Source organism: Salmo salar, chromosome 25 (genome assembly GCF_965601325.2).
Source record: "Salmo salar chromosome 25, fSalSal1, whole genome shotgun sequence".
Lineage (NCBI taxonomy): Eukaryota > Metazoa > Chordata > Actinopteri > Salmoniformes > Salmonidae > Salmo > Salmo salar.
The window spans coordinates 27,619,384-27,644,299 of NC_138315.1; the positions used below are offsets into that span (position 1 = coordinate 27,619,384).

Consider the following 24,916-nt stretch of genomic DNA (forward strand, 5'->3'; position numbering starts at 1 on the left):
GATCGGCTATGAAAAGCCAACTGACATTTATTCCTGAGGTGCTGACCTGTTGCACCCTCTACCCTCTATTATTAATATTATATATGAACGTTTGAACATCTTGGCCATGTACTGTTATAATCTTCACCCAGCACAGCCAGAAGAGGACTGGCCACCCCTCAGAGCCTGGTTCCTCTCTAGGTTTCTTCCTAGGTTCCTGCCTTTCTAGGGAGATTTTCCTAGCCACCGTGCTTCTACATCTGCATTGCTTGCTGTTTGGGGTTTTAGGCTGGGTTTCTGTATAGCACTTTGTGACATCGGCTGATGTAAAAAGGGCTTTTTAATACATTTGATTGATTGAAATTTGATGTATAGTCACATGCACATCCCTTATTCATGGGATTGTGGGCCAGAAAAAAAGTATGATAATAAGTTATGATAATTGGAAAGCCAATAGTCTTACTGAGGACTTACTGTAAGAAGACCAATCTGATCAGTATTAGAAGTAGGAAACCCAGGGAAGTTCCTCTGAGCAGGGCCCTGCCTCTCCTTCTTCTGGAACTCTCTCTGTATATCAGAGAAGCTGGGAGCTGAAGTGAAGGCTGGGGGAGGAGGAACAGTAGGAGAGGTGACCAGAGACTTGATCCCTGCCTGTTGGAGCACATGGACTTTCCTGTCCCTCTCCAGTGGTGAACAGGACAGGTTGAAGGTGTGTGTGCAGCAGACAGAGGTGCTCAGCTGCTCTTTACTCTCCAGCGTTGACCTGCTGATGATAGTCTCCACTCTGCTCATCTCTGAGTACGCCTTCTGTGTGTGATACCTATAATAATAATAATAATAATAAATGGGTTTTATATAGCCCTTTTCATCAAACCAAAGTCTCTTTACAATAGTAAAAAAATATATATAATAAAATATCAACAAAACAGAAAAAGGGGAGTAAGGGGAGAGGAATGTATGTGTTGTGTGTGTGATCGCAAAGTTACTCGACAAGCCCTTTAAGGCTTTTTTCTGCTCATACTCTTGTTTTTTTACTGTTACAAACTGTCTTTCTATTTGTGCAAATAAACTAAACTAAACTATGTGTGGATAGTGGCGGAGATGCACGGTTGAAGGTACCTGCTCTCTGATAACACTTTGTTGTGATGTTCTGGGTGGAGTTTGTCTGGAAGGTCCTGACTCCTTGTTTTGCGGATATGAGGTTTCTTGCTTCTTGTATTTTCTAATGTTTTGATGGGTACCTCTTTCCCGTTCCCTCCCATGGTTAGTTCAGGAGTGTGTCCAGTTTCTTTCAGCTCAGACTGAATAAATGCAGAGATCCCACATTTAATTTATCATTTAACAATTGTGATACTGAAACTATTGTTTGTTTGTTTTTTACAGTTTACAGATGGTTTCAGAAGTGGGATTCAAACCCACTGAAACTGACAAAGTAGTGTCCTGTTTCCATCTCAATAAACTTACGACATCAAGAGACTCCTGGGGGTACATCTCAGCTTTCCCTGTTTCTTGGTTTGATTTTTGTTCTTGTTTGTTTTCCTCTTGTATGACATTATCCATTTTTTTTATTTCAGGCTCCTCCTTCAAAGCCTCAGTCTGAAATCAGAGGAAAATCACATATTTTTAGGTCCTTTTCTATTAAAATTACTGAAGAAAATTACTAGGCACCCCCAACAAATTCATCGTACCTGTAGTTTAGCCTCCAAATCCATTAATCCATTACAAAGTTCCTTTATCGATTCCACTATCTCATTGTGTCTGGTGAGAGTTTTCTCCATATACTTCTTTCCCTCCTCAGCACCTGTACATTAAAGACAGTTCATACAGTCCTCAATGCCAGTGTCATGGGCGTAACTTCCACTAAGGACAGGGGGACATATCCCCCCTACATTTTAAAACAACATTTTTGTTCAGCATCCATTTCCTTACCCCCCAAAAAGATGACCCAGACCCAAAAAATTATTTCTAAAATCAAGATGGTGGTTTGTTGTGTGTGATCTGGCCCTTTACCATGCAGACGGACAGCCAGTTCTGTGATTTGGCTGATCCTCTCCTCTTGCTGGGGCACAGTGGGCCAAACAAACTTCTCAAACTGCTTGTATAGAATAGACACTGCTTCCCTGGTCTTACACTGGGAAGAGTACTTCCCTACTCTCACAATTGTAGCACTTGCTTCATCACACCAGAACTGATACTGAAATTCAAAAGCAGAAGAATTGTGAGACATTTGCGCCAGAGATAAGGGGAGAAAATGCGTGTTGATCCACTTCATTCAGCAAAATCATAACAATCATAACACAAAATATACTATATCCAATTCCCTTAAATTTGTGAGAATTTTTGACAAGATGTTAATTTCCATAATTGACAAGTATAGGATCAATGATGTATCTTCTTAAGTGTTGTCCAACCATGCACCTCCTCCATAGCTTGCTGCAGCTTCACGCTCATGTCCAGGTTCCCTCTGTACTCCTCCACAGTCTTGTCAAAGTCCCCCAGCTGTCTCTGTAACTCATTGACAGCATCCTCTATCTCTCTGGGGCTACTGCCTTTCAGATGCTTCTCTGTGTTGGATGTCACTTTCACTGTGAAAGCCTGCATTCTCTTCTTCAATACCTGGTTGAAGAGAGAAAGAAATTAATAAAGAATGAACATAGAAAGAGACAAAATAAATATGCATGTAAACCATTGAACAGCAGGGAAAGAGGGAAATGTGTTCTTTTTTTAACTGGATTGTCATAGCAAACAGGATGTGTCTCACCTGTAACTTTTCATTATACATCTCTATCTGCTGGATTTGGTTTTTAACTGCTTTGAGGTTCCTTGACTTGTCATTTCTCTTCATATAATTGAACTTCAAGTTGTTGAATTTCTTCTTGAGATCCTTGAATGACTCTCTCAGCTGAAATAAAAAAAATATATATTAATAACAAAGGCTTTCAATCAGAATACAAAACACTTAAATCAGTTAAGACCTAAAATCCTATACTATCATCCTGTGTTTCTTATCTGTGTTGGCAGCTAAATCAATTGTAATTCACTCCCCTTGATACAGTTACAGAATATTGAACATGTACCATCTAACAGCACCCCCAGAGAGATGGTTTGAGAGGAGGGGGGCTGGGTATCCTATCCCAGGAAAACAGAACAGTGCATCAGAGCAGGGTTGGATTCAGATTCAGTCACTGGGGGGATTATTTTGGTGAGCTTAATGACTAAGTCTGGGGACGTGATTTATACTGCAGGGCCATTTCTGTCCTGGTCGACAGGCTTCTGCAATGGTAGAATGGCCAGCTCATGTGTCAGACCAGGACAGCTGCAGCCTCACCAACCTCCCCCTGCCCTCCACATCCCATTTTGGGAGCCTCATATAACTCTAACTATCTTACTGGCTTTTTCCCGACCTGGAATTGGTTTGGGTACATGGGGAGTTTTACTGACCAGAGAGAGAGAGGGGGGAGGGGAGGAAGGGAGAGACAGAGAGACAGAGAGAGAAAGAGATAGAGAGAAAAAGAGAGAGAAGGTTGGGAGAGTCAAATCACAGCATGGGGAAGCAAAAAACACAGCATGAGTTTCAAGGAAACCTTAAGGAAAGGTTGTTTGTTGTCCAACAGGACTGTACTATCTCACCTTTATTTAACCCTTATTTAACTAGGCAAGTCAGTTAAGAACAAATTCTTATTTCCAATAACGGCCTACCCTGGCCAAACCCTAACCCGACAACGCTGGGCCAATCACAGCCGGTTGTGATACAGCCTGGAATCAAACCAGGCTCTGTAGTGATGCCTCTAGCTCTGAGATGCAGTCCCTTAGACCGCTGCGCCTCTAGGAGCCCCAAGTAGCTAGAGTTGGGCTTGCCAAAGCAATTACTGTATAGCTACTGAGCCAGCTGCTGTTGAGAACTACATGACTGACTTCTGACTCAGTGATATCTTAAAAGAACCAAAGTAAATAACCTTTAGGGAACTATAAAAATAGATACAGAAGAAGAATTTTATTGGTTTGCTAAAAAGACATTAGTCTTTAACACAATTGTGTTATTTTGAGATTACTACAATTATCCAAGTTCAAAACATTAAAAAAAGAACTGTCTCATTTATGTTGGGTTTTCTTCTCATTCAAAATAGTCAATCATTCAAATCAAATCACATTTTAATAATCACGTGCACCGAATACAACAGGTGTAGACCTTACAGTGAAATGCTTACCGGTACTTACAAGCCCCTAACCAACAATGCAGTTTAAAAAAATACGGATAAGAATAAGAAATAAAAGTAACAAGTAATTAAAGAGCATCAGTAAAATAACAATAGCAAGACTATATACGGGGGGGGGGGGGGGGTGGGTACCGGTACAGAGTCAATGTGCGGGGGCACCGGTTAGCTGAGGTAATATGCACATGTAGGTAGAGTTATTAAAGTGATAATGCATAGATGATAACAACAGAGAGTAGCAGCGGTGATTACGTTCAAAGTATTGTTTAAAGTATTTTAAAATAGAAGAGATTGCTGTAGTTCAGAGAAGCAGAATGGTCTGAGTCTTGATGGCAGTAGGCTTGGGCTAGCTACTGTAGAATAAGGATCTGAGAGCACGGTCTGATTTAAATGGTCTCATCCCAGCTGATGAGCAGCAGCAACTGCCCCTGCTGCTAAAATGCCATCATGTTTACTCATACATACTTATGAAAGGGTGTTGGCTAGATAACCATGGCTGCCGGTCACTGACACCAACAGCCACATGGTCTGTCTTTTTTCATGGTGACACTATGACACAGCAAAGAGAGAAAAAAGTCCTTATCTCAATTTCTAATCACAAATATTACTACTTAATACTTAACACATAATGGCTTAATATTTACTTAAGTCATTATTAATATTAAAGGCTTAGCTAGTCGTTACTATTAAGATTATATTGATTATATAATCTACTTAAAATGTAATTCAATTGAAAGTCATCTTTTTTCAGAATGTATCTTCTCATTGTTTATTCATGCAGATATAAATGATTGTATATTGGTCTGTAAAATTACTTAAAACAGGATTGGGGATAATTCCATTTCAATTCAGTCAATTCATTAAGTAAACTGAAAATTCCAATGCTATTTATTAAGGACAATTGAAATTGGAATTTCAGTTTACTGTACTTCCTGAATTGACAAAATTGAAATGGAATTGACACCACCCCTGAAATAAGAGAGCACACGTGCATCAGTGTTTGGTGAATGTCTAGATGTGTCTACTGTAGGTATGCTCAGCCAACTGTATGGTGTCCCTTGCTAAAAAGAAGTATGTCAACCTGTATCAGCTAGTTGGCAGTGTATGAAATACCACATGCCACATGCAATCCAAGTAATGGTCCAAGCCAGGTGATACTGTATATTCAAGACATCTTTAGGGGAGCTCTCATCTCTCAGAAGGCAACAGTGCTCTGCTGGCCAGATGAAATCACAACTTAATGGAACCTAAACATAAAGGGACAAATCTACACTTTATAATTGACATCAGGGGTGTATTCATTAGTCGGATTCTGTTGCAAAACATTTTGTCTGTTGCAAAACGTTTTGCAACGGAAACCGTTACTCCAAATAGAAAGCGTTTTGCAACGAAAACAAGTTTCATTCTGTTTGCTCGGTTTGCTTACATTTGATAGCAAGAGTAAACGGTTCCCGTTTCAAATGGAAACATTTTGCAACGGATTCCGACTAATAAATGCACCCCAGTTTACATTTTATTTATTTAACTAGGCAAGTCAGTTAAGAACAAATTCTTATTTACAATGACGGCCTACCCAGGCCAAACCCGGACAAAGTTGGGCCAATTGTGCGCCTCCCAAACACGGCCGGATGTGATACAGCCTGGATTCGAACTAGGAACTGTAGTGACACCTGTTGCCTCTTGCACTGAGATGCAGTGCCTTAGACAGCTGCACCACTCAGGAGCCGACATCAGGTAGGATTCCCCCCAAAGACCTCGCTTCTCAAGTATTGGTATCTCAAGTATGTGTATTAAGAGTAGAGATATTTATGGTATGTAAAACCCAGCAGTGCAATATAGAAATCCTACAGAAAACACAAATAGAAACAACAGTTTCATTTCCGAACCATCTTAAATACAGTTATATATTGATAAAAGTATGTTTAATGAAAGTTTCAAATTGCCATAGAGGCCAAAACAGATCATGTCTCGGGCATAAAGGGTGGTTTGAGTAAAAATAGAGTAGCATGAATAGATTTGGAACAGAACACTGATAAATCTAGATTTGTGTGTGAACTTTAGACTAGTACCAACCATACCTCTAGGCCTGCATATGTCATGCAGATAATAATTCTTACGTCCAGGTGATCTCTAATTAATAAGGGAGACCTCCTGGTCCCTTGTCTGACTGAGGGCCCTGGTATTGAGGACTCTTTTATTTGGGTTACCCTTCTACAGCTGATACGAGAGGAATCTGCCCTCCTGACTGGAGTGACATGAGACAAATGGCAGAGAGGGAGGGAGGGAGGGGGAAAATGTAACTTTGAATAGAGGCCCTCTAGAGACAAAGATCACAGTCCCAGAGCTAAATTTAGACCCGGGACAGCTGTGCTATGCTATGGTGCTAGGCCAGACAATAAAAAGCCCCAGCAACTACAAAATCCTAAAGCCCCAACACAAATGAATACTTGAGCTCTTGATCTGGGGCCTGGGTTATATACGTTGGGATGAATAACCAAGACTAACAGTCTTATTGAGATAAAGCCAAAGGGTTGTTTCACCGTCCGACCTCAATGATCTCCTCCTTGAAGCAGTGTGTGTGTGTGTGTGTGTGTGTGTGTGTGTGTGTGTGTGTACGTGCATGAGAGAGGGTTTCACCTCAGTGATCTCCTCCTTGAAGACACAGTAGTGCAGGTTGCTGGTGAGGCTCTCTTCACACCTGTTGGCCTCAGCGCTCCAGTTCACACAACCTCTCTCCAGTCTCTCCAGACGCTCCTGCAGACGCCACACTGTAAACCCTGAGGCATGCTGGGACGGAAGGTGAGAGAAGTTCTGTATCATAAGATAATGAGCATGTAATGTAACTAGATCTTCAAAAGCATACTAATATTTGTTAGTGTGCATGTAAATTTTTAAAAAAATAAGTAAAGTAATACAGCACTTGGAACAAGGGGAGTGCAAACACAATGAAAAAAAAAACTCTCAGGGTCAAGACGAACAAACAAACAGTGGTGAATGTTGAGGTGTTGCCTTCCAGTCTCACCGACTGCTGGACAGTGTTGCTGATGTCTCCTCCCAGAGAGATAGCCAGGTTGTACAGGTGTCTGATGTGGCTCTGTCTGTCCTGGTGTTGGATCAGCTGGATCTTAGCCTGGCTCGTCTCGCTGAATCCTGTCACAGGCTCCGACGTTAACAGCTTATCCAGCTGGGGACACAACAGTTAACCAATTAGGAGGCTGTTTATTGAACGGTTATCCAATTAGGTGGCTGTTTATTTGTTGCTATGATCAGTATCTATGTGAATGTTTGATGATGTTTGCATATCACCAGGTGGTCAAGATTTCGAATAACCGAGTAATGCAGCCTTATATTCAATTAGTGTTCTATTAGTGTGTTCTGGGGTATCTTGTCTAGGAAACCCCCTGAGCTCATAGAAGGCTGATTTATTCTCTTGGATTCAATCTAGACTTTGCTTGTGTAATGATGCCGTTATTCATTAAATAGGTGTTTATTTAACTTCATTTCTCAAATCAAATAGATTTTTCACGTGCCGAATACAACGGGTGTAGACTTAACCGTGAAAGGAATGCTTGCTTACTAGCCCTTCCCAAAAATAGTAACACAAGAGGAATAAAATACACAAGAATGGAGCTATATTCAGAGAGATACATTACCTAGTCAATGTGCAGAGGTACATGGTATTTGAGGTAGATATGTACATGAAAGGTAAAGTGACTAGGCATCACGGTAGATAACAATATGAGTAAAATAAAGAACAGAGTAGCAGCAGCATATGATGAGTGTGTTGTGTTTGAATGTGTGTGTGTGTATTTGTGTTTGTGTTGTCGGTATGCATGTGTGTGCAAATGTGCTTATGTAGTGTATGTGAATGCGTATGGGTTTTGTGTGAGAGTGTCAGTGTAGTGTGTGTGTGAGTATATATATTGTGTGTATACAGTATATAGTCTTGTGAGTGTGCATAAAGTCAGTGCAAGACAGTTAGTCAGTGCAGATCTGGGTAAACACTAATTAACTATTTAGTAGTCTTGTGGCTTGGGAGTAGAAGCTGTCTCGGAGCCTGTTGGTCTGAGAGCCAATGTCCCGGTACTGTTTGCCAGACGGTAGCTGAGGGAATAGTTTTGGGTGGCTGGAGTCTTTGGCAATTTTTCAGGCATTCCTCTGACACCACCTGATATAGAGGTCCTGGACGGCAGGGAGCTCGGCCTCAGTGATGTACTGGGCTGTCCACACCACCCTCTGTAGCACTTTGCGGGCGAGCGTGGTGCATTAGCCATACCAAGCGGTGATACAGCCAGTTAAGATGCTCTCGATGGTGCAGCTATAGAACTTTTTGAGGATCCGAAGGCCCATGCCAAATCTTTTCAGCCTTCTGAGTGGGAAGAGGCACTGTTGTGCCGACCCGCTCCACTACAGCCCTGTCGATGTGATGGGGGCGTACTCACCCCTCTTTCTCCTGTAGTCCACGATCAGCTCCTTGGTCTTACAGACGTTTGGGGAAAAGTTGTTGTCATGGCACCTCACTGCCAAGTGTCTGAGCTCCTCCCTGTAGGCTGTGTCATCGCCATCGGTGATCAGGCCTACCACTGTTGTGTTGTTAGCAAACTTGATAATGGTGTTGGAGTCGTGGGTGGACACAGTTGTGGGTGAACAGGGAGTACAAGAGGGGACTAAGCACACACCCTTGAGCATCCCCCATGTTGAGGGTCAGCATGGCGGAGGTGTTGTTTCCTACCCTCACCACCTGGGGCCGTTCTGTCAGGAAGTCCAGGATCCAGTTACAGAGGGAGATGTTCACTCCCAGGGTCCCCAGCTTGGTAATGAGCATGGAAGGGACTATGGTGTTAAATGCTGAGGAGTGGTCTATGAACAGCACTCTCACATAGTTATTTCCCCTCTTGTCCAGGTGGGAGAGGCCATCTGTGGATCTTTTGGGTGGTGTGCGGATTGGAGTGGGTCCAGGGTGTCTGGGATGATAGTGTTGATGTGTGTCATGACCAGCCTTTGAAAGCACTTCATAATTACAGATGTGAATGCCACATGGCGATTTAGGCAGGAACAGGGACAAAAATTGTCAAATTGAAACATGTTGTAATTACAGACTGGGACACGAAGAGATTGAACATTTGAATGCTGGTCTGCATATGCTTTGAGAACACGCCTTCACATTCATATGAGTCAATGTATCAACCATAAAGACATGGTTAGTATTTGACTGCCAGGCGTAGTGTAGTGTGGATGGAGCATGCAAAGTATCAATCTCTTATGGTACATTTTAGTCAGAAAAGGTCTGCGAGGTACTGTATCTCCAGCGTATCTCTAAATTAATATCCTGTGTTCTTCGGTTTATACAGCAAAGCTAGATAGGTAACTAACTATCTGATAGTTACAGTATTTTATATGACATTTAAAGCTGAAAAGGCCTATGAAGGGAAGAGAACTTTGATCTAAACTGATCCCATGTGTTCTCTCAAACACACAGCAAAGATAGTTTCCCTGCCAGAGACAGACACAATGGCTCTGAAGAGACTACAGCTAAGATAACATCCTCCCTGATATTTACAGTGTGTAGACTTTGGGGTGTCCCAAATATCACCCTATTCCCTATATTGTGCACTACTTTATATAGTGCACTCTGTGGGCCCTGGTTAAAAGTAGTGCACTATTCAGTAGGGAATAGGGTGCCATTTGGGGTGCATGCCACACCCTTAGACTATGTGTTGTTACCTCCTCATAAAGCTGGTGGAACTTCACAGCCATCTTGAGGACAGACTCGTACTCTTTGATGTTATCTTTCACTCTCTGATGAAGGTGAAGCATCTCTGTGACCTTCTCACTCTTCTCTTTGATAGGAATTCCTTTCAATGCCAACAGTTCTGATGTCTTCACCATGTATTCTACCTCCGCATTCAGTTGCTACAGGGACATACATTACATAGAGAATAATTATGCATATTTACTTATAGGATATCATATAATGGGCCAGATCAAAGAACGAAGGGAGATGACACAAATGTAAAAAGATTCAGGCATGGTGTCAAGCTACTTAGAGCCACCGTATAGATACTGTACTATCAAGCAGTCTAAATGTATTCTGACTTACACTTAAGACTATATAATTCTATTGGTACTCATAAAACCATTGTGTTCTGTAAAAAAATATATACATAATAATGTTGTGATTTATTCTACCTATATGACAGGTCAATGGGCTATAGTTCTTACCAGGAAGTGGGGCTTATCTAGGCTAAAGTTCTCCAGTAGCTTTGACACAGTCTTAAGGTCACTTCCCAGATCTACTTTAGAAGTCGGGACAAGAACCTCCTCCACACTCTTCAAGTCATGAACAGTCTGTAAAAAACACATTTAAAAAAACAGAAAAAGAAAAAAAAAAGAACCCCCCCTGTTCTGACATTGTATTCAGGGGGTCTTACTAATTCATGAGATTGCACTTGATGATACATTAAGAATACATTGGTTGGGATTCAGGAATTTGTAATGGATATACATTATCTACTTCTTTTTACTTTACCTTTTTCAATTGTTCTTTGTATTTCTTCCACTGTTTCTTGATGGACTTCACCTGACTGACATGGAGCTGCCAGGAGGTCCAGAGGTCCGACAGGTCCATCTTCTTCTTGTTCAGCTCCTCCATGGTCTTCTCCACCACACCGATGGCTACCCTCACATTCAGGTTCAGGTCCTCACTCACCTGACGATGCCAGCATAAAGAATCCATTGCTATCAGGTACTGGGTCTTGTCTGTATCCTACAGCCCTCATATATGAAGCACCACTGGATGTTGGTCTAACCATTCTCCCTCTTGTTTGAATTACAGTAATAAATGGTTCTGTTTGTCTATATGCGTACAGACAGTGACCTGTTAAGTGCAATTTATTCCAAAGATAATTACACAGCAATAATAAATGGGTTTTCCAACTTCTACTAGATACGTATAATCAATACATCTAAAATTGGCAAATGTCAGGCTGCCAAAACTGTTGCATGAATAATAGCATTTGAAGAAGCTGAGTCCTAACAATTTCTCGAACCAGGTAATAATGTCTAACCATGTTAGATGAATTGATGTAGTTGTTTCCCAGGTCCTGCATGGCAAGGAAGCGTTCCAACATGGACTGCCACTTAGCATCTGCGATCTCCTTCGACGTGACGCTACTCTCCTTGTTCTCCTCCTCCTCTGGCTTCCAGTTATAGCTCTCATGTAGACTCTGCATCTGCTCCTCCACCTAAAACACCATAGGAGTTACAACTCTATTCAGTACAATGTCACTGTTATTCTGTTATTCACATTTCAGTTCAAATACATACAGAATAAGGATGTTCAGTCAGTCAAGATACCACTGTGTCACCTACCACTGTAAAACATTAACATACACATTTCAACTTACACATTTCAAAAAAATATACTGCTCAAAGAAATAAAGGGAACACTTAAACAACACATCCTAGATCTGAATGAAAGAAATAATCTTATTAAATACTTTTTTCTTTACATAGTTAAATGTGCTGACAACAAAATCACACAAAAATAATCAATGGAAATCCAATTTATCAACCCATGTAGGTCTGGATTTGGAGTCACACTCAAAATTAAAGTGGAAAACCACACTACAGGCTGATCCAACTTTGATGTAATGTCCTTAAAACAAGTCAAAATGAGGCTCAGCAGTGTGTGTGGCCTCCACGTGCCCGTATGACCTCCATACAATGCCTGGGCATGCTCCTGATGAGGTGGCGGATGGTCTCCTGAGGGATCTCCTCCCAGACCTGGACTAAAGCATCCGCCAACTCCTGGACAGTCTGTGGTGCAACGTGGCGTTGGTGGATGGAGCGAGACATGATGTCCCAGATGTGCTCAATTGGATTCAGGTCTGGGGAACGGGCGGGCCAGTCCATAGCATCAATGCCTTCCTCTTGCAGGAACTGCTGACACACTCCAGCCACATGAGGTCTAGCATTGTCTTGCATTAGGAGGAACCCAGGGCCAACCGCACCAGCATATGGTCTCACAAGGGGTCTGAGGATCTCATCTCGGTACCTAATGGCAGTCAGGCTACCTCTGGCGAGCACATGGAGGGCTGTGCGGCCCCCCAAAGAAATGCCACCCCACACCATGACTGGCCCACCGCCAAACCGGTCATGCTGGAGGATGTTGCAGGCAGCAGAACGTTCTCCACGGCGTCTCCAGACTCTGTCACGTCTGTCACGTGCTCAGTGTGAACCTGCTTTCATCTGTGAAGAGCACAGGGCGCCAGTGGCAAATTTGCCAATCTTGGTGTTCTCTGGCAAATGCCAAACATTCTGCACGGTGTTGGGCTGTAAGCACAACCCCCACCTGTGGACGTCGGGCCCTCATGCCACCCTCATGGAGTCTGTTTCTGACCATTTGAGCAGACACATGCACATTTGTGGCCTGCTGGAGGTCATTTTGCAGGGCTCTGGCAGTGCTCCTCTTGCTCCTCCTTGCACAAAGGCGGAGGTAGCGGTCCTGCTGCTGGGTTGTTGCCCTCCTACGGCCTCCTCCACGTCTCCTGATGTACTGGCCTGTCTCCTGGTAGCGCCTCCATGCTCTGGACATTACGCTGACAGACACAGCAAACCTTCTTGCCACAGCTCGCATTGATGTGCCATCCTGGATGAGCTGCACTACCTGAGCCACTTGTGTGGGTTGTAGACTCCGTCTCATGCTACCACTAGAGTGAAAGCACCGCCAGCATTCAAAATTGACCAAAACATCAGCCAGGAAGCATAGGAACTGAGAAGTGGTCTGTGGTCCCCACCTGCAGAACCACTCCTTTATTGGGGGTGTCTTGCTAATTGCCTATAATTTCCACCTGTTGTCTATTCCATTTGCACAACAGCATGTGAAATTTATTGTCAATCAGTGTTGCTTCCTAAGTGGACAGTTTGATTTCATAGAAGTGTGATTGACTTGGAGTTACATTGTGTTGTTTAAGTGTTCCCTTTATTTTTTTGAGCAGTGTATAATGTAAGACAAAATAACCTCCTCAGCAATTCGCAAGAAGCCCACGTATGGTCGGATATTGTCGATGCGGGATGTGATGTTTCTGGTGACTGTCTTCAGCTCCTCCTCTAACAGTGATGCTTTGTTGGAGAACTCAGTGGCTTCAGGACACTCCAGTGTTTTCAGTTCCGTTATCTGTTCTGCCATGGCCTCTGCCTCACTGGCTGTTTCCTGAGAACCAAATGACCAGGATTGAGAAGCTCGATAGTATCACACATATACAGTACCTGTCAAAAGTTTGGACACACCTACTCATTCAAGGGTTTTTCTTTATTTGTACAATTTTCTACATTGTAGAGTAAAATAACACAAGTGGAATCATGTAGTTACCAAAAAAGTGTTAAACAAATCTAAATATATTTTATATTTGAGATTCTTCAAAGTAGCCATCCTTTACCTTGATGACAGCTTCACACACTCTTGGCATTCTCTCAACCAGCTTCACCTGGAATGCTTTTCCAACCATCTTGAAGGAGTTCCCACATATTCTGAGCACTTGCTGGCTGCTTTTCCTTCACTCTGCGGTCCAACTCATCCCAAACCATATCAATTGGGTTGAGGTCGGGTGATTGTGGAGGCCAGATCATCTGATGCAACACTTCATCACTCTCCTTCTTGGTCAAATAGCCCTTACACAGCCTGGAGGTGTGTTGGGTCGTTGTCCTGTTGAAAAACAAATTATAGTCCCACTAAGCGCAAACCAGACAGGATGGCGTATCGCTGCAGAATGCTGTGGTAGCCATGCTGGTTAAGTGTGCCTTGAATTCTAAATAAATCACTGACAGTGTCACCAGCAAAGCACCAACACACCATCACACCTCCTCCTCCGTGCTTCACGGTCGGAACCACACATGCGGAGATCATCTGTTCACCTACTCTGCGTCTCACAAAGACACGGCGGTTGGAACCAAAAATCTCAAATTTAGACTCATCAGACCAAAGGACAGATTTCCAATGGTCTAATGTCCATTGCTTGTGTTTCTTGGCACAAGCAAGTCTCTTCTTATTATTGGCATCCTTTAATAGTGGTTTCTTTGCAGCAATTCGACCATGAATGACTCTATTCACACAGTCTCCTCTGAACAGTTGATGTTGAGATGTGTCTGTTACTTGAACTCTGTGAAGCATTTATTTGGGCTGCATTTTCTGAGGCTGGTAACTCTAATGAACATATCCTCTGCAGCAGAGGTAACTCTGGGACTTCCTTTCCTGTGGCGGTCCTCATGGGAGCCAGTTTCGTCATAGCACTTGATGATTTTTGCGACTGCACCTTAAGACATTTTCAAAGTTCTTGAAATGTTCCTCATTGACTGACCTTAATGGCTTAAAGTAATGATGGACTGTTGTTTCTCTTTGCTTATATGAGCTGTTCTTGCCATAATATGGACTTATGGGCTATCTTCTGTATATCACCCCTACCTTGTCACAACACTGCTGATTGGCTCAAACTCATTAAGAAGGAAAGAAATTCCACAAATGAACTTTTAACAAGGTACACCTGTTAATGGAAATGCATTCCAGGTGACTACCTCATGAAGCTGGTTGAGAGAATGCCAAGATTGTGCAAAGCTGTCATCAAGGCAAAGGGTGGCTACTTTGAAGAATATTTCATATAAAATATATTTGGATTTGTTTAGCACTGTTTTGGTTACTACATGATTCCAGATGAGATATTTCACAGTTTTGATGTCTTCACTATTATTCTACAATGTAGAAAATAGTAAAAAATAAAGAAAAACCCTTGAATGAGTAGGTGTGTCCAAAGGTTTTACTGGTACAGTACTTCAGTACAGTACAAGACAGAGGTAGGTCCATTTGAATTCATTCAGTTCAGGAAGTTAACTGAAGTTCCTGAGTTTAAATGGAATTGACCCCAACCTTGGTACAAGATATGTAAATGAACAAAGGGGACATACATTTGAATTAGGTTGAGTAAATGCACAGGTGCTATCCCTGACTACCTGTGTTTGTGAGGAGAGTTCCAGGTGTTTGTTGAGCATGTCTTCAGACTGGGAGAGCAGGGAGCCTGGCTCAGTGTTTCTGGAGAGGACACAGTTGCTGCTCTTTAGCCACACCGAGATCTGGGACAGAAAAACATGAATTTTACTTAACTTTATTAGTTCCACAATTTTTGTAATGTTTTATTTCACCTTTATTTAACCAGGTAGGCCAGTTGAGAACAAGTTCTCATTAACAACTGCGACCAGGCCAAGATAAAGCAAAGCAGTGCGACACAAACAACAACACAGAGTTACACATAGAATAAACAAACGTACAGTCAATAACACAATAGAAAAGTCTATATACAGTATGTACAAATTAAGTAAGATTAGGGTGGTAAGGCAATAAATAGGCCGTAGTGGCGAAATAAATTACAATTTAGCAATAAAAAACTGGAGTGATAGATGTGCAGAAGATGAATGTGCAAGTAGAGACACGGGTGCAAAGGAGCAGAAAAATAAGTAGCAATATGGGGATGAGGTAGTTTTACAGATGGGCTATTTTCAGATGGACTATGTACAGGTGCAATGATCTGTAAGCTGCTCTGACAGCTGATGCTTAAAGTTAGTGAGGGAGATATGAGTCTCCAGCTTCAGTGATTTTTGTAGTTCGTTCCAGTCATTGGCAGCAGAGAACTGGAAGGAAAGGCGGACCAAAGGAAGAATTGGCTTTGGGGGTGACCAGTGAAATATACCTGCTGGATCGCGTGCTATGGGTGGGTGCTGCTATGGTGACCAGTGAGCTGAGATAAGGCGAGGCTTTACCTAGCAAAGACTTGTAGATGACCTGGAGCCAGCGGGTTTGGCAAATAAAATATGAAGCGAGGGCCAGCCAACGAGAGCATACAGATCACAGTGGTGGGTAGTATATGGGGCTTTGGTGACAAAACGGATGGCACTGTGATAGACTGCATCCAATTTGCTGAGTAGAGTGAGGCTATTTTGTAAATGACATTGCCGAAGTCAAGGATCGGTAGGATAGTCAGTTTTACGAGGGCATGTTTGGCAGCATGAGTGAAGGATGCTTTGTTGCGAAATAGGAAGCCGATTCTAGATTTCATTTTGGATTGGAGATGCTTATTGTGAGTCTGGAAGGAGAGTTTACAGTCTAACCAGACACCTAGGTATTTGTAGTTGTCCACATATTCTAAGTCAGAACCGCCCAGAGTAGTGATGCTAGTCGCGCGGGCAGGCAGGTGTTGGCAGCGATCGGTTGAAGACCATGCATTTAGTTTTACTTGCATTTAAGAGCAGTTGGAGGCCACGGAAGGAGTGTTGTATGGCATTGAAGCTCGTCTGGAGGTTAGTTTACACAGTGTCCAAAGAAGGTCTAGAAGTATACAAAATGGTGTCGTCTGCGTAGAGGTGGATCAGAGATTCACCAGCAGCAAGAGCGACATCATTGATGTATACAGAGAAAAGAGTCGGCCCGAGAATTGAACCCTGTGGTATCCCCATAGAGACTGCCAGAGGTCCGGACATCAGGCCCTCAGATTTGACACACTGAACTCTATCAGAGAAGTAGTTGGTGAACCAGGCGAGGCAGTCATTTGAGAGACCAAGGCTGTTGAGTCTGCCAATAAGAATGCTGTGATTGACAGAGTCGAAAGGCCTGGCCAGGTCGATGAATACGGCTGCACAGTATTGTCTTTTATCGATGGCGGTTATGATGTCGTTTAGGACCTTGAGCGTGGCTGACGTGCACCCATGACCAGCTTGGAAACCAGATTGCATAGCGGAGAAGGTGCGGTGGGATACGAAACAATTCAGTCAAATGCAGTTAACTGAAATAGATGGAAATGTACACACATATAAAAGCATTGGCAGTTGACTGTAGGCTGTCAACTAGCCTCACAATACGACTGAAAATGACCAATCTGACTTTAGATCTTTTTAACTCAAAACTTTTGTGTACCTTTCCTATTGACGGTAAATGATATGCAATCATCTAACTTGCACATGCTTATTTCAACTCTGAATCAGGCCCAATGAGACTAGCAGTGGGCTTACACATCAATAGGAGTGCGATAAAAAAGATAGCTAAAGTTTAGCCCCAAATGGCACTCTATTCCCTATATTGTGCACTACATTTAACCAGAGCCCTAAGGGTCCTGGTCAAAAGTAGTGCACTATCGAGGGAATAGGCTGTGCCATTTGGGACACAGCCTAAGGCTTGTGTGTACCTTGTCTATGAGGTCTTCACATGTGGACACCAGCTGCTGTCTCTTGGCTGCCAGTGCTCGGTGGGCGTGGCATTCCCGGCTCAGAGTATCAACCCGGTCTCTCACATATCCCAGCATCCTTTTCACCCCTTCCACTTGGGTACTAGAAATACAGTAAGAGCCATATATGCTGTCAAATGCTCCATGTAGTAATAATAATATCTGCATTCTTGATCGATCCATCCATCTATCAAAATAAAGGCATATTATGCACACACTGCATCACATAGTTTAACAAGCATATTTAAAATCTAAGTTTTGCTACACCAGCAATAAGCAGGCTGTGGTGATACTTGACCACCGCAGGTTTTAAACTTGACTAGGGTGGCAGTAAGGTTTTGAGTCTGAGGACTGAGGATGTCCTAATATGGATGCCGTGCAGTTTACCTCTGTGGGTCAACCTTCTGCAGTATGAGCTGTCCTCTCTGAAGAGGGTCGGTGGCTGACTCTTTAATGCTTCGCAGCAGCTCCTCATGCTTTTTGGCCAACTTAGGCAACCGTAGTGTCTGGCTCTTCAACCCCTTTAGTTTACTCTCAACAGTTCCCAGGACCCCAAAAGCCTGACATAAACAGAAATGAGAGGATAGGACATTATTCATAAAAGTAATCATGTAAACATGATAGATAGTTTAACGGAAGTCCTGAGTAAATGTAATATTGCTCCTTATAATAAAAATAAAAATGTATGATGCAGTAGATGGCACAAATTTGCCCTTAATGTCCACTTGAGGGCAGCATATTCAAATCAAATTCAAGTCACTAGTTCACTATGCTGTGTAAGGACTTCAAAGCTTAGTGCTTCAATAATAATTACACTCTTCGCATATTTGTCGGGCACATGATTGGTACAGTAAATACCTTGTTGGCACTGCTAAAGAACACATTGCTTTCCTGAATGTGATATCTACGGTTACATAGCTACCTCATTGGTACTGCTATAGAAGGCGGCACATGATATGTACAGCAGGTTGTGTGAGAGCGTAATGCATTGGCAGTAGCTGGTCTGTTTTCCTTGTTTTAACTTTTTACTGCAATGGGTTAAATCAATAGTGTTTCTTGGTGTCCTTAAACAAATCTACTATGAAACAAAAGTATACACCTCACATACAGTACCAGGCAAAGGTTTGGACACACCTACTCATTCAAGAGTTTTTCTTTGTTTCTACATTGTAGAATAATAGTGAAGACATCAAAACTATGAAACAACACATATGTAACTATGAAACACACATGTAGTAACCAAAAAAGTGTTAAACAAATCCAAATATATTTTATATTAAATATTCTTCAAAGTAGCCACCCTTTGCCATGATGACAGCTTTGCACGGTCTTGGCATTCTCTCAAACAGCTTCATGAGGTAGTCACCTGGAATGCATTTCCATTAACAGGTGTGCCTTGTTAAAAGTTAATTTGTAGAATTTCTTTCCTTCTTAATGCATTTGAGCCAATCAGCTGTGTTGTGACAAGGTAGGAGTGATATACAGAAGATAGCCCTATTTGGTAAAAGACCAAGTCCATATTATGGCAAGAACAGCTCAAATAAGCAAAGAGAAACAACAGTCCATCATTACTTTAAAACACGGAGGTCAGTCAATGAGGAACATTTCAAGAACTTTGAAAGTTCTTTCAAGTGCAGTCGCAAAAACCATCAAGCGCCATGCTGAAACTGCCTCTCATGAGGACCGCCACAGGAAATGAAGACCCAGAGTTACCTCTGCTGCAGAGGATAAGTTCATTAAAGTTACCTGCCTCAGAAATTCTCAGCCCAAATAAATGCTTCACAGAGTTCAAGTAATAGACACATCTCAACATCAACTGTTCAGAGGAGACTGTGTGAATCAGGCCTTCATGGTCAAATTGCTGCAAACAAAACACTACTAAAGGAGACCAATAAGAAGAAGAGACTTGCTTGGGCCAAGAAACACAAGCAATGGACATTGGACCATTGCAAATCTGTCCTTTGGTCTGATGAGTCTAAATTTGAGATTTTTGGTTCCAACCGCCGTGTCTTTGTGAGATGCAGAAAAGGTGAGCGGATGATCTCCGCATGTGTGGTTCCCACCATGAAGCATGGAGGAGGAGGTGTGATGATGTGGGGGTGCTTTGCTGGTGACACTCTCAGTGATTTATTTAGAATTCAAGGCATACTTAACCATCATGGCTACCACATCATTCTGCAGCGATACACCATCCCATCTGGTTTGAGCTTAGTGGGACTATAATTTGTTTTTCAACAGGACAATGACCCAAAACACACCTCCAGGATGTGTAAGGGCTATTTGATCAAGAAGAGTGCTGCATCAGATGACCAGGCCTCCACAATCACCCGACCTCAACCCAATTGAGATGATTTAGGATGAGCTGGACCGCAGAGTGAAGGAAAAGCAGCCAACAAGTGCTCAGCATACGTGGGAACTCCTTCAAGATGGTTGGAAAAGCATTCCAGGTGAAGCTGGTTGAGAGAATGCCAAGGGAATGCCAAGGGTGTTACTACATGATTCCATATGTGTTATTTCATAGTTCTGATGTCTTCACTATTTTTCTACAATGTAGAATAATCTTTTTTTTTTACAATGTACAATAACAACATTTGACTGGTACTGTACATGGTTATGGGCTTAAGAAGACACCTGTACTTTGAAATGTATTACATTTTGAATTTGCATCCCAATATTCCACTTTATATACATCACAGAAGACTGAAATATAACAAAACCATTTGACATAGAAACACTGGATTTTCAACGGGTTTTTTAAAATAAGGTTGACTAATTATGAAATTCTGAAAAATATTAATAACATTCCACCCATGAGGCCACTAGAGGGTAATTTGGTCATTTGACTGCAGGAAAAATATGAATCTTACAACATAGATATTCCAACTAAATAAATACTTTTTAACAGCTATCTGGCAAGAGTGTGCTCGTATATTTGGATGGTCTATATCCTACATGTTTAGCCTTCATTTTGTTGTTAAAGCTACAGTACCTTATTGGCACAGTTTATGTGGCACATTATATGTACAGTTACTATCTTGTTGGCACTAATAAAGAATGCATTGCTCTCCTGAAGGTCATATGTACAGTTTCAGTAGCTACCTTGTTGGCACTGAAGGCATGTTTTTCCTGAAGGTTACATGTACACTAGTATAGATATAGAACCGTTCTATCTCTATGTTCACTAATTAGTAACTACTATCTTGACCCTGCTTATTTGTCGCCACAAGACACAAGTTACTGTACCTTGTTGACACTGTTAAAGAAGGTGTTGCTCTCCTGTAGGTGATATGTATAGTTACACCAGCTACCTTCTACTACTACTACTACTGTGCCACCTACTCTCCTAACAGGGTTATGTACATACACATAGGTGTATTTCAATCATGTCTGAGGCCGTACATTAAAAGGGCAATCAGCAGTTGAAACAATATCGAAGTGTACTCCCACCATTGTTTCAGTAAAAAGCTGAGGGATGAGGCTATGAATGCAAGGACTGTCCAGACTGACCATCCCTGATAGTCAAATTATGGTTTTAACCGTGTTTTGGGGCTAAATAGTGTTTGTTTACGTTTACTTTGTTTACAAACACTGAAGTATAACAAGTGTATATGTTGAGTTCTGATGGGGTACGACAGTTGAATTAAACTAATGAGGCATTTATAAGTTATATTCTTTAAGAATCAATGGGTACATATCATTAGGTGCCTGGACTTTTTATTTGAGGTTATAATTTTTCCTTTTGGTTCTCAGTTACCGTACCTTGTTGGCACTGCTAAAGAACGCATTGCTCTCCTGTAGGTGTGCGAGGCGGCCCATCATCAGGTTCCAGAAGTGCTCGTGCAGGGCTCTGAGAGCCAGACTCCTCTCAGAAACATGTCCCGTCTCAGCCTCAGCCCGGCCCTCTGCTTCCCCCACTAGCAGCTCTGAGGCCTGGGCTAGCAACTTCTCCACCAACTCACTCCAGTCCTGCAGGACAGGATGCAGACACATGCACACGCACGCACACACACACACACACACACACACACACACACATACACACACACACACACACACACACACACACACACACACACACACACACACACACAACATGCATTATTATAAGGGCACGGTATGACTGATATCAGAAGTACTAACATACTTTTTGAGAAGGTCCAGTCACACAAATTCCCTAGGTGGCAAAGGGCCGTATGGATATTGTCATTTATCGGCATAGTAACAAACCCTCACCTCTCAACCCATGCAACCCCAAACTGTTCAAACTGTTCACACCCCTCTTGTTGGCAGAAATAAAATAAATTGCAGTTTTAAAGCACATTTCCTGCAATTCTACACATTGTGCCATGGAGCGATAGGAACATTTAGACGTTTTAAAGGACATTTCTTGCAATTCTATACATTTTCCATGTCTATTGTGTGATACAAGGAATGAAATGAAAATAACAGTCAAACCCTTAGCAAATGTGTTCCCCATAATATACTCATATTTAAAGTATCATACCTTGGCTTTCTCTTCAAACTTCTTGTATTCCTGAAGGAGCTTTTCATTTTCAGTGAGAGTTGAGCCCAAATGATCTCTTTTAAAGTACAAGTCAGCATTGCTCTTGAACCAGTGGGTTACCTGAAAAGAATACAATGTATTATCACTACAATCAGTTATTCATGAACTTATACTTGGATAAAGGTGCAATAGATCAGGTAACATGTTACTTCAAAGGAAGAGTTATATGCTTCATGACTGCTCTCCCTGACACTAAGCAGTGGATGCATGTTTCCAGACGCTCTTAGCCAGAGCTACTGCCAGTAGTGAGTGCATAGAGGGATTGAAACCACAACCCTGGCGATGCATGCTCCCGAGTGGCGCAGCGTTCTAAGGCACAGCATCTATGTGCTAAAGGCGTCACTACAGACCCTGGTTTGAATCCAGGCTGTATTACAACCGGCCTTGATTGGGAGTCCCATAAGGCGGAGCACAATTGACCCAGCGTTGTCCGGGTTAGGGTTTGGCCAGGGTAGGCCATCATTGTAAATAAGAATTTGTTCTTAACTGACTTTCCTAGTTAAATAAAGGTTAAATAAATAAAATAAAATGCTCTACCAACTGAGTCACACGTGATAGAGTATCAAACCTTTATGAAGCACAGCCAGAGACATCTGTGCTTTCATCATCTTAACACGACCCCTTATGGCTCAACAAGACTGATGGTATTATATTTTCCTAGGTAAGTATTCTCTCAGTTCAATATCAGATGCACTTTCTAATACCATACTTAATATCCAAAGGTCATGCCACAGAACATTTATGTCTACTTGCATATAAGGTAGGTAAAGGTTTTAAGTAAAAAGTAGATTTGTAACATGGATTGATCTTGGATATTGACATTTCGTGACTCACTTCCTGTTCCTGCCGATCCCATTGGTAAATGCTGAGGATGACTTCCAGGTCAAGGAGCTGCTGCTTCATGTGCTGGTCCACCTGTCTCCTCCTGTCCTGCAGTATCTCCATAAGACTCTCCACCCGGCCACAGCTGCTGTGAGCCCCCTGCAACGCCTCGCTCCTCTGTAGAGCCTCCTCTGTCTGGAACTCTCTCAGGAAGTCTAGAAGATCACGGCTCTTATTCAGAACCAGCATGGACTTCTCCAGGAGACCTGAGGGGGAGGGAGGGACGGAGGGAGGGAAAGAGAGAGGAGAGAGAGAGAGGGAAGAATGGTTTATTTACTATTACTTGAAAGCATTTCATAGTACCAATAGCTGCAAAGAGCTGAATTACTTGATACTGTAATATTTCCAACTTTCTCATTAGAAAGACACTCTTGTTTATAACCAGCATTGACTTCTCCAGTAGACCTGAGGGACAGATATGGGTCAAAATAGAAAAATATGATTTCATTTGCACATGCAACATCTTTGAGCAGATGCTAGACATGTGTAACAATATGTATACCCCTCTACGTATTTATTTGGATAGTGAAGCTAAAAAGTTGAATTTGTCTCTATACTCCAGCATTTTGGATTTGAGATCAAATATTTTATATGAGGCGACAGTACAAAATGTCACCTTTTTTTGGGGGTATTTTCATACATTTTTTTTTATTTTTTATTTAACCTTTATTTAACCAGGTAGGCTAGTTGAGAACAAGTTCTCATTTACACCTGCGACCTGGCCAAGATAAAGCAAAGCAGTGTGACACAAACAACAACACAGAGTTACACATGGAATAAACAAGCGTACAGTCAATAACACAATAGAAAAAAGAAAGTCTATATACAGTGTTTGCAAATGGCATGAGGAGGTAAGGCAATAAATAGGCCATAGTAGCGAAGTAATTACAATTTAGCAAATTAACACTGGAGTGGTAGATGTGCAGATGATGATGTGCAAGTAGAAATACTGGTGTGAAAAAGAGCAGAAAAGTAAATTAAAAACAATATGGGGATAAGGTAGGTAGATTGGATGGGCTATTTACAGATGGGCTATGTACAGCTGCAGCAATCTGTTAGCTGCTCAGATAGCTGATGTTTATACATATTTGTTTTACCATTTAGAAATGAATGCACTTTATGTATCCACCCATTTGAAAGTGTCATAAGTATTTGGACTAATTCATTTAATTTAGTCTAAAGGTTTGGATTTGGTCCCATATTCCTAGCACACAATGACGACATCAGGCTTGTGACTACAAACTTTGGATGCATTTGCAGTTTGTTTTGGTTGTGTTTCAGATTATGTTGTGCGCAATAGAAATTAATGGTTAATAATGTATTGTGTCATTTTGGAGTCACTTTTATTGTAAATAAGAATAAAATATGTTTCTAAACACCTGAATGAATCTTGAATAATGATGAGTGTGAAATGTACAGATGCACAAAGACCATGCCCACAAAACATGCTAACCTCTCACCATTACCAATAACAGGGGAGGTTATATTTTTTGGGGGGCATAATGTTTATTCCTCTGTATCTTTCTCACTCATCATTATTCACGATTCATTCAGGATTACCCGCAATCATGGTAGCATCCACACTAATGTAGAAGTTTTCAGAAACATATTTTATTCTATTCTTATTTACAATAAAAGTGACTTCAAAATGACACAACACATTATTAACCATTCATTTCTATTGGGCACAACATAATACGAAACACAACCAAAACAAACTGCAAATGCATCCAACAAGTTTGTAGAGTCACAAGCTTGATGTAGTCATTGTGTGCTAGAAATATGGGACCAAATACTAAACTTTTTACCAAATGTTATGAATTTGTCCAAATACTTATGACACCTTCAACTGGGGAGATTAGATACATAAAGTGCTTTCATTTCTCAACGGTAAAACAGATATGTATGAAAATACCCTCAAATAAAAGGTGACATTCTGTACTGCCGCCTCATATAAAACGTTTTATCTAAAATCCAAAATGCTGGAGTATAAAGCCAAATGAAAATTTTGA

The 24,916-nt window shown here is 41.8% G+C and overlaps 1 protein-coding gene across 1 annotated transcript in view; it reads right to left on the reverse strand.

Moving 5' to 3' along the window:
- The window catches only part of LOC106586458 (coiled-coil domain-containing protein 141), a 49,280-nt gene that overhangs the window by 5,557 nt on the left and 18,807 nt on the right, over window positions 1-24,916 (reverse strand). The window contains exons 5-24 of the mRNA XM_014173799.3: window positions 22,857-23,110; window positions 21,963-22,082; window positions 21,218-21,424; window positions 17,846-18,018; window positions 17,420-17,561; window positions 15,198-15,317; window positions 13,216-13,407; window positions 11,261-11,437; window positions 10,723-10,902; window positions 10,416-10,541; window positions 9,918-10,106; window positions 7,216-7,377; window positions 6,831-6,980; window positions 2,741-2,881; window positions 2,398-2,595; window positions 1,990-2,173; window positions 1,668-1,780; window positions 1,444-1,575; window positions 1,099-1,280; window positions 454-799 (exon numbers count right to left, since the gene is read on the reverse strand). Coding sequence (XP_014029274.1) covers window positions 454-799; window positions 1,099-1,280; window positions 1,444-1,575; window positions 1,668-1,780; window positions 1,990-2,173; window positions 2,398-2,595; window positions 2,741-2,881; window positions 6,831-6,980; window positions 7,216-7,377; window positions 9,918-10,106; window positions 10,416-10,541; window positions 10,723-10,902; window positions 11,261-11,437; window positions 13,216-13,407; window positions 15,198-15,317; window positions 17,420-17,561; window positions 17,846-18,018; window positions 21,218-21,424; window positions 21,963-22,082; window positions 22,857-23,110 — 3,488 coding nt within the window. The remainder of the gene's footprint in view (window positions 1-453; window positions 800-1,098; window positions 1,281-1,443; window positions 1,576-1,667; window positions 1,781-1,989; window positions 2,174-2,397; window positions 2,596-2,740; window positions 2,882-6,830; window positions 6,981-7,215; window positions 7,378-9,917; window positions 10,107-10,415; window positions 10,542-10,722; window positions 10,903-11,260; window positions 11,438-13,215; window positions 13,408-15,197; window positions 15,318-17,419; window positions 17,562-17,845; window positions 18,019-21,217; window positions 21,425-21,962; window positions 22,083-22,856; window positions 23,111-24,916) is intronic.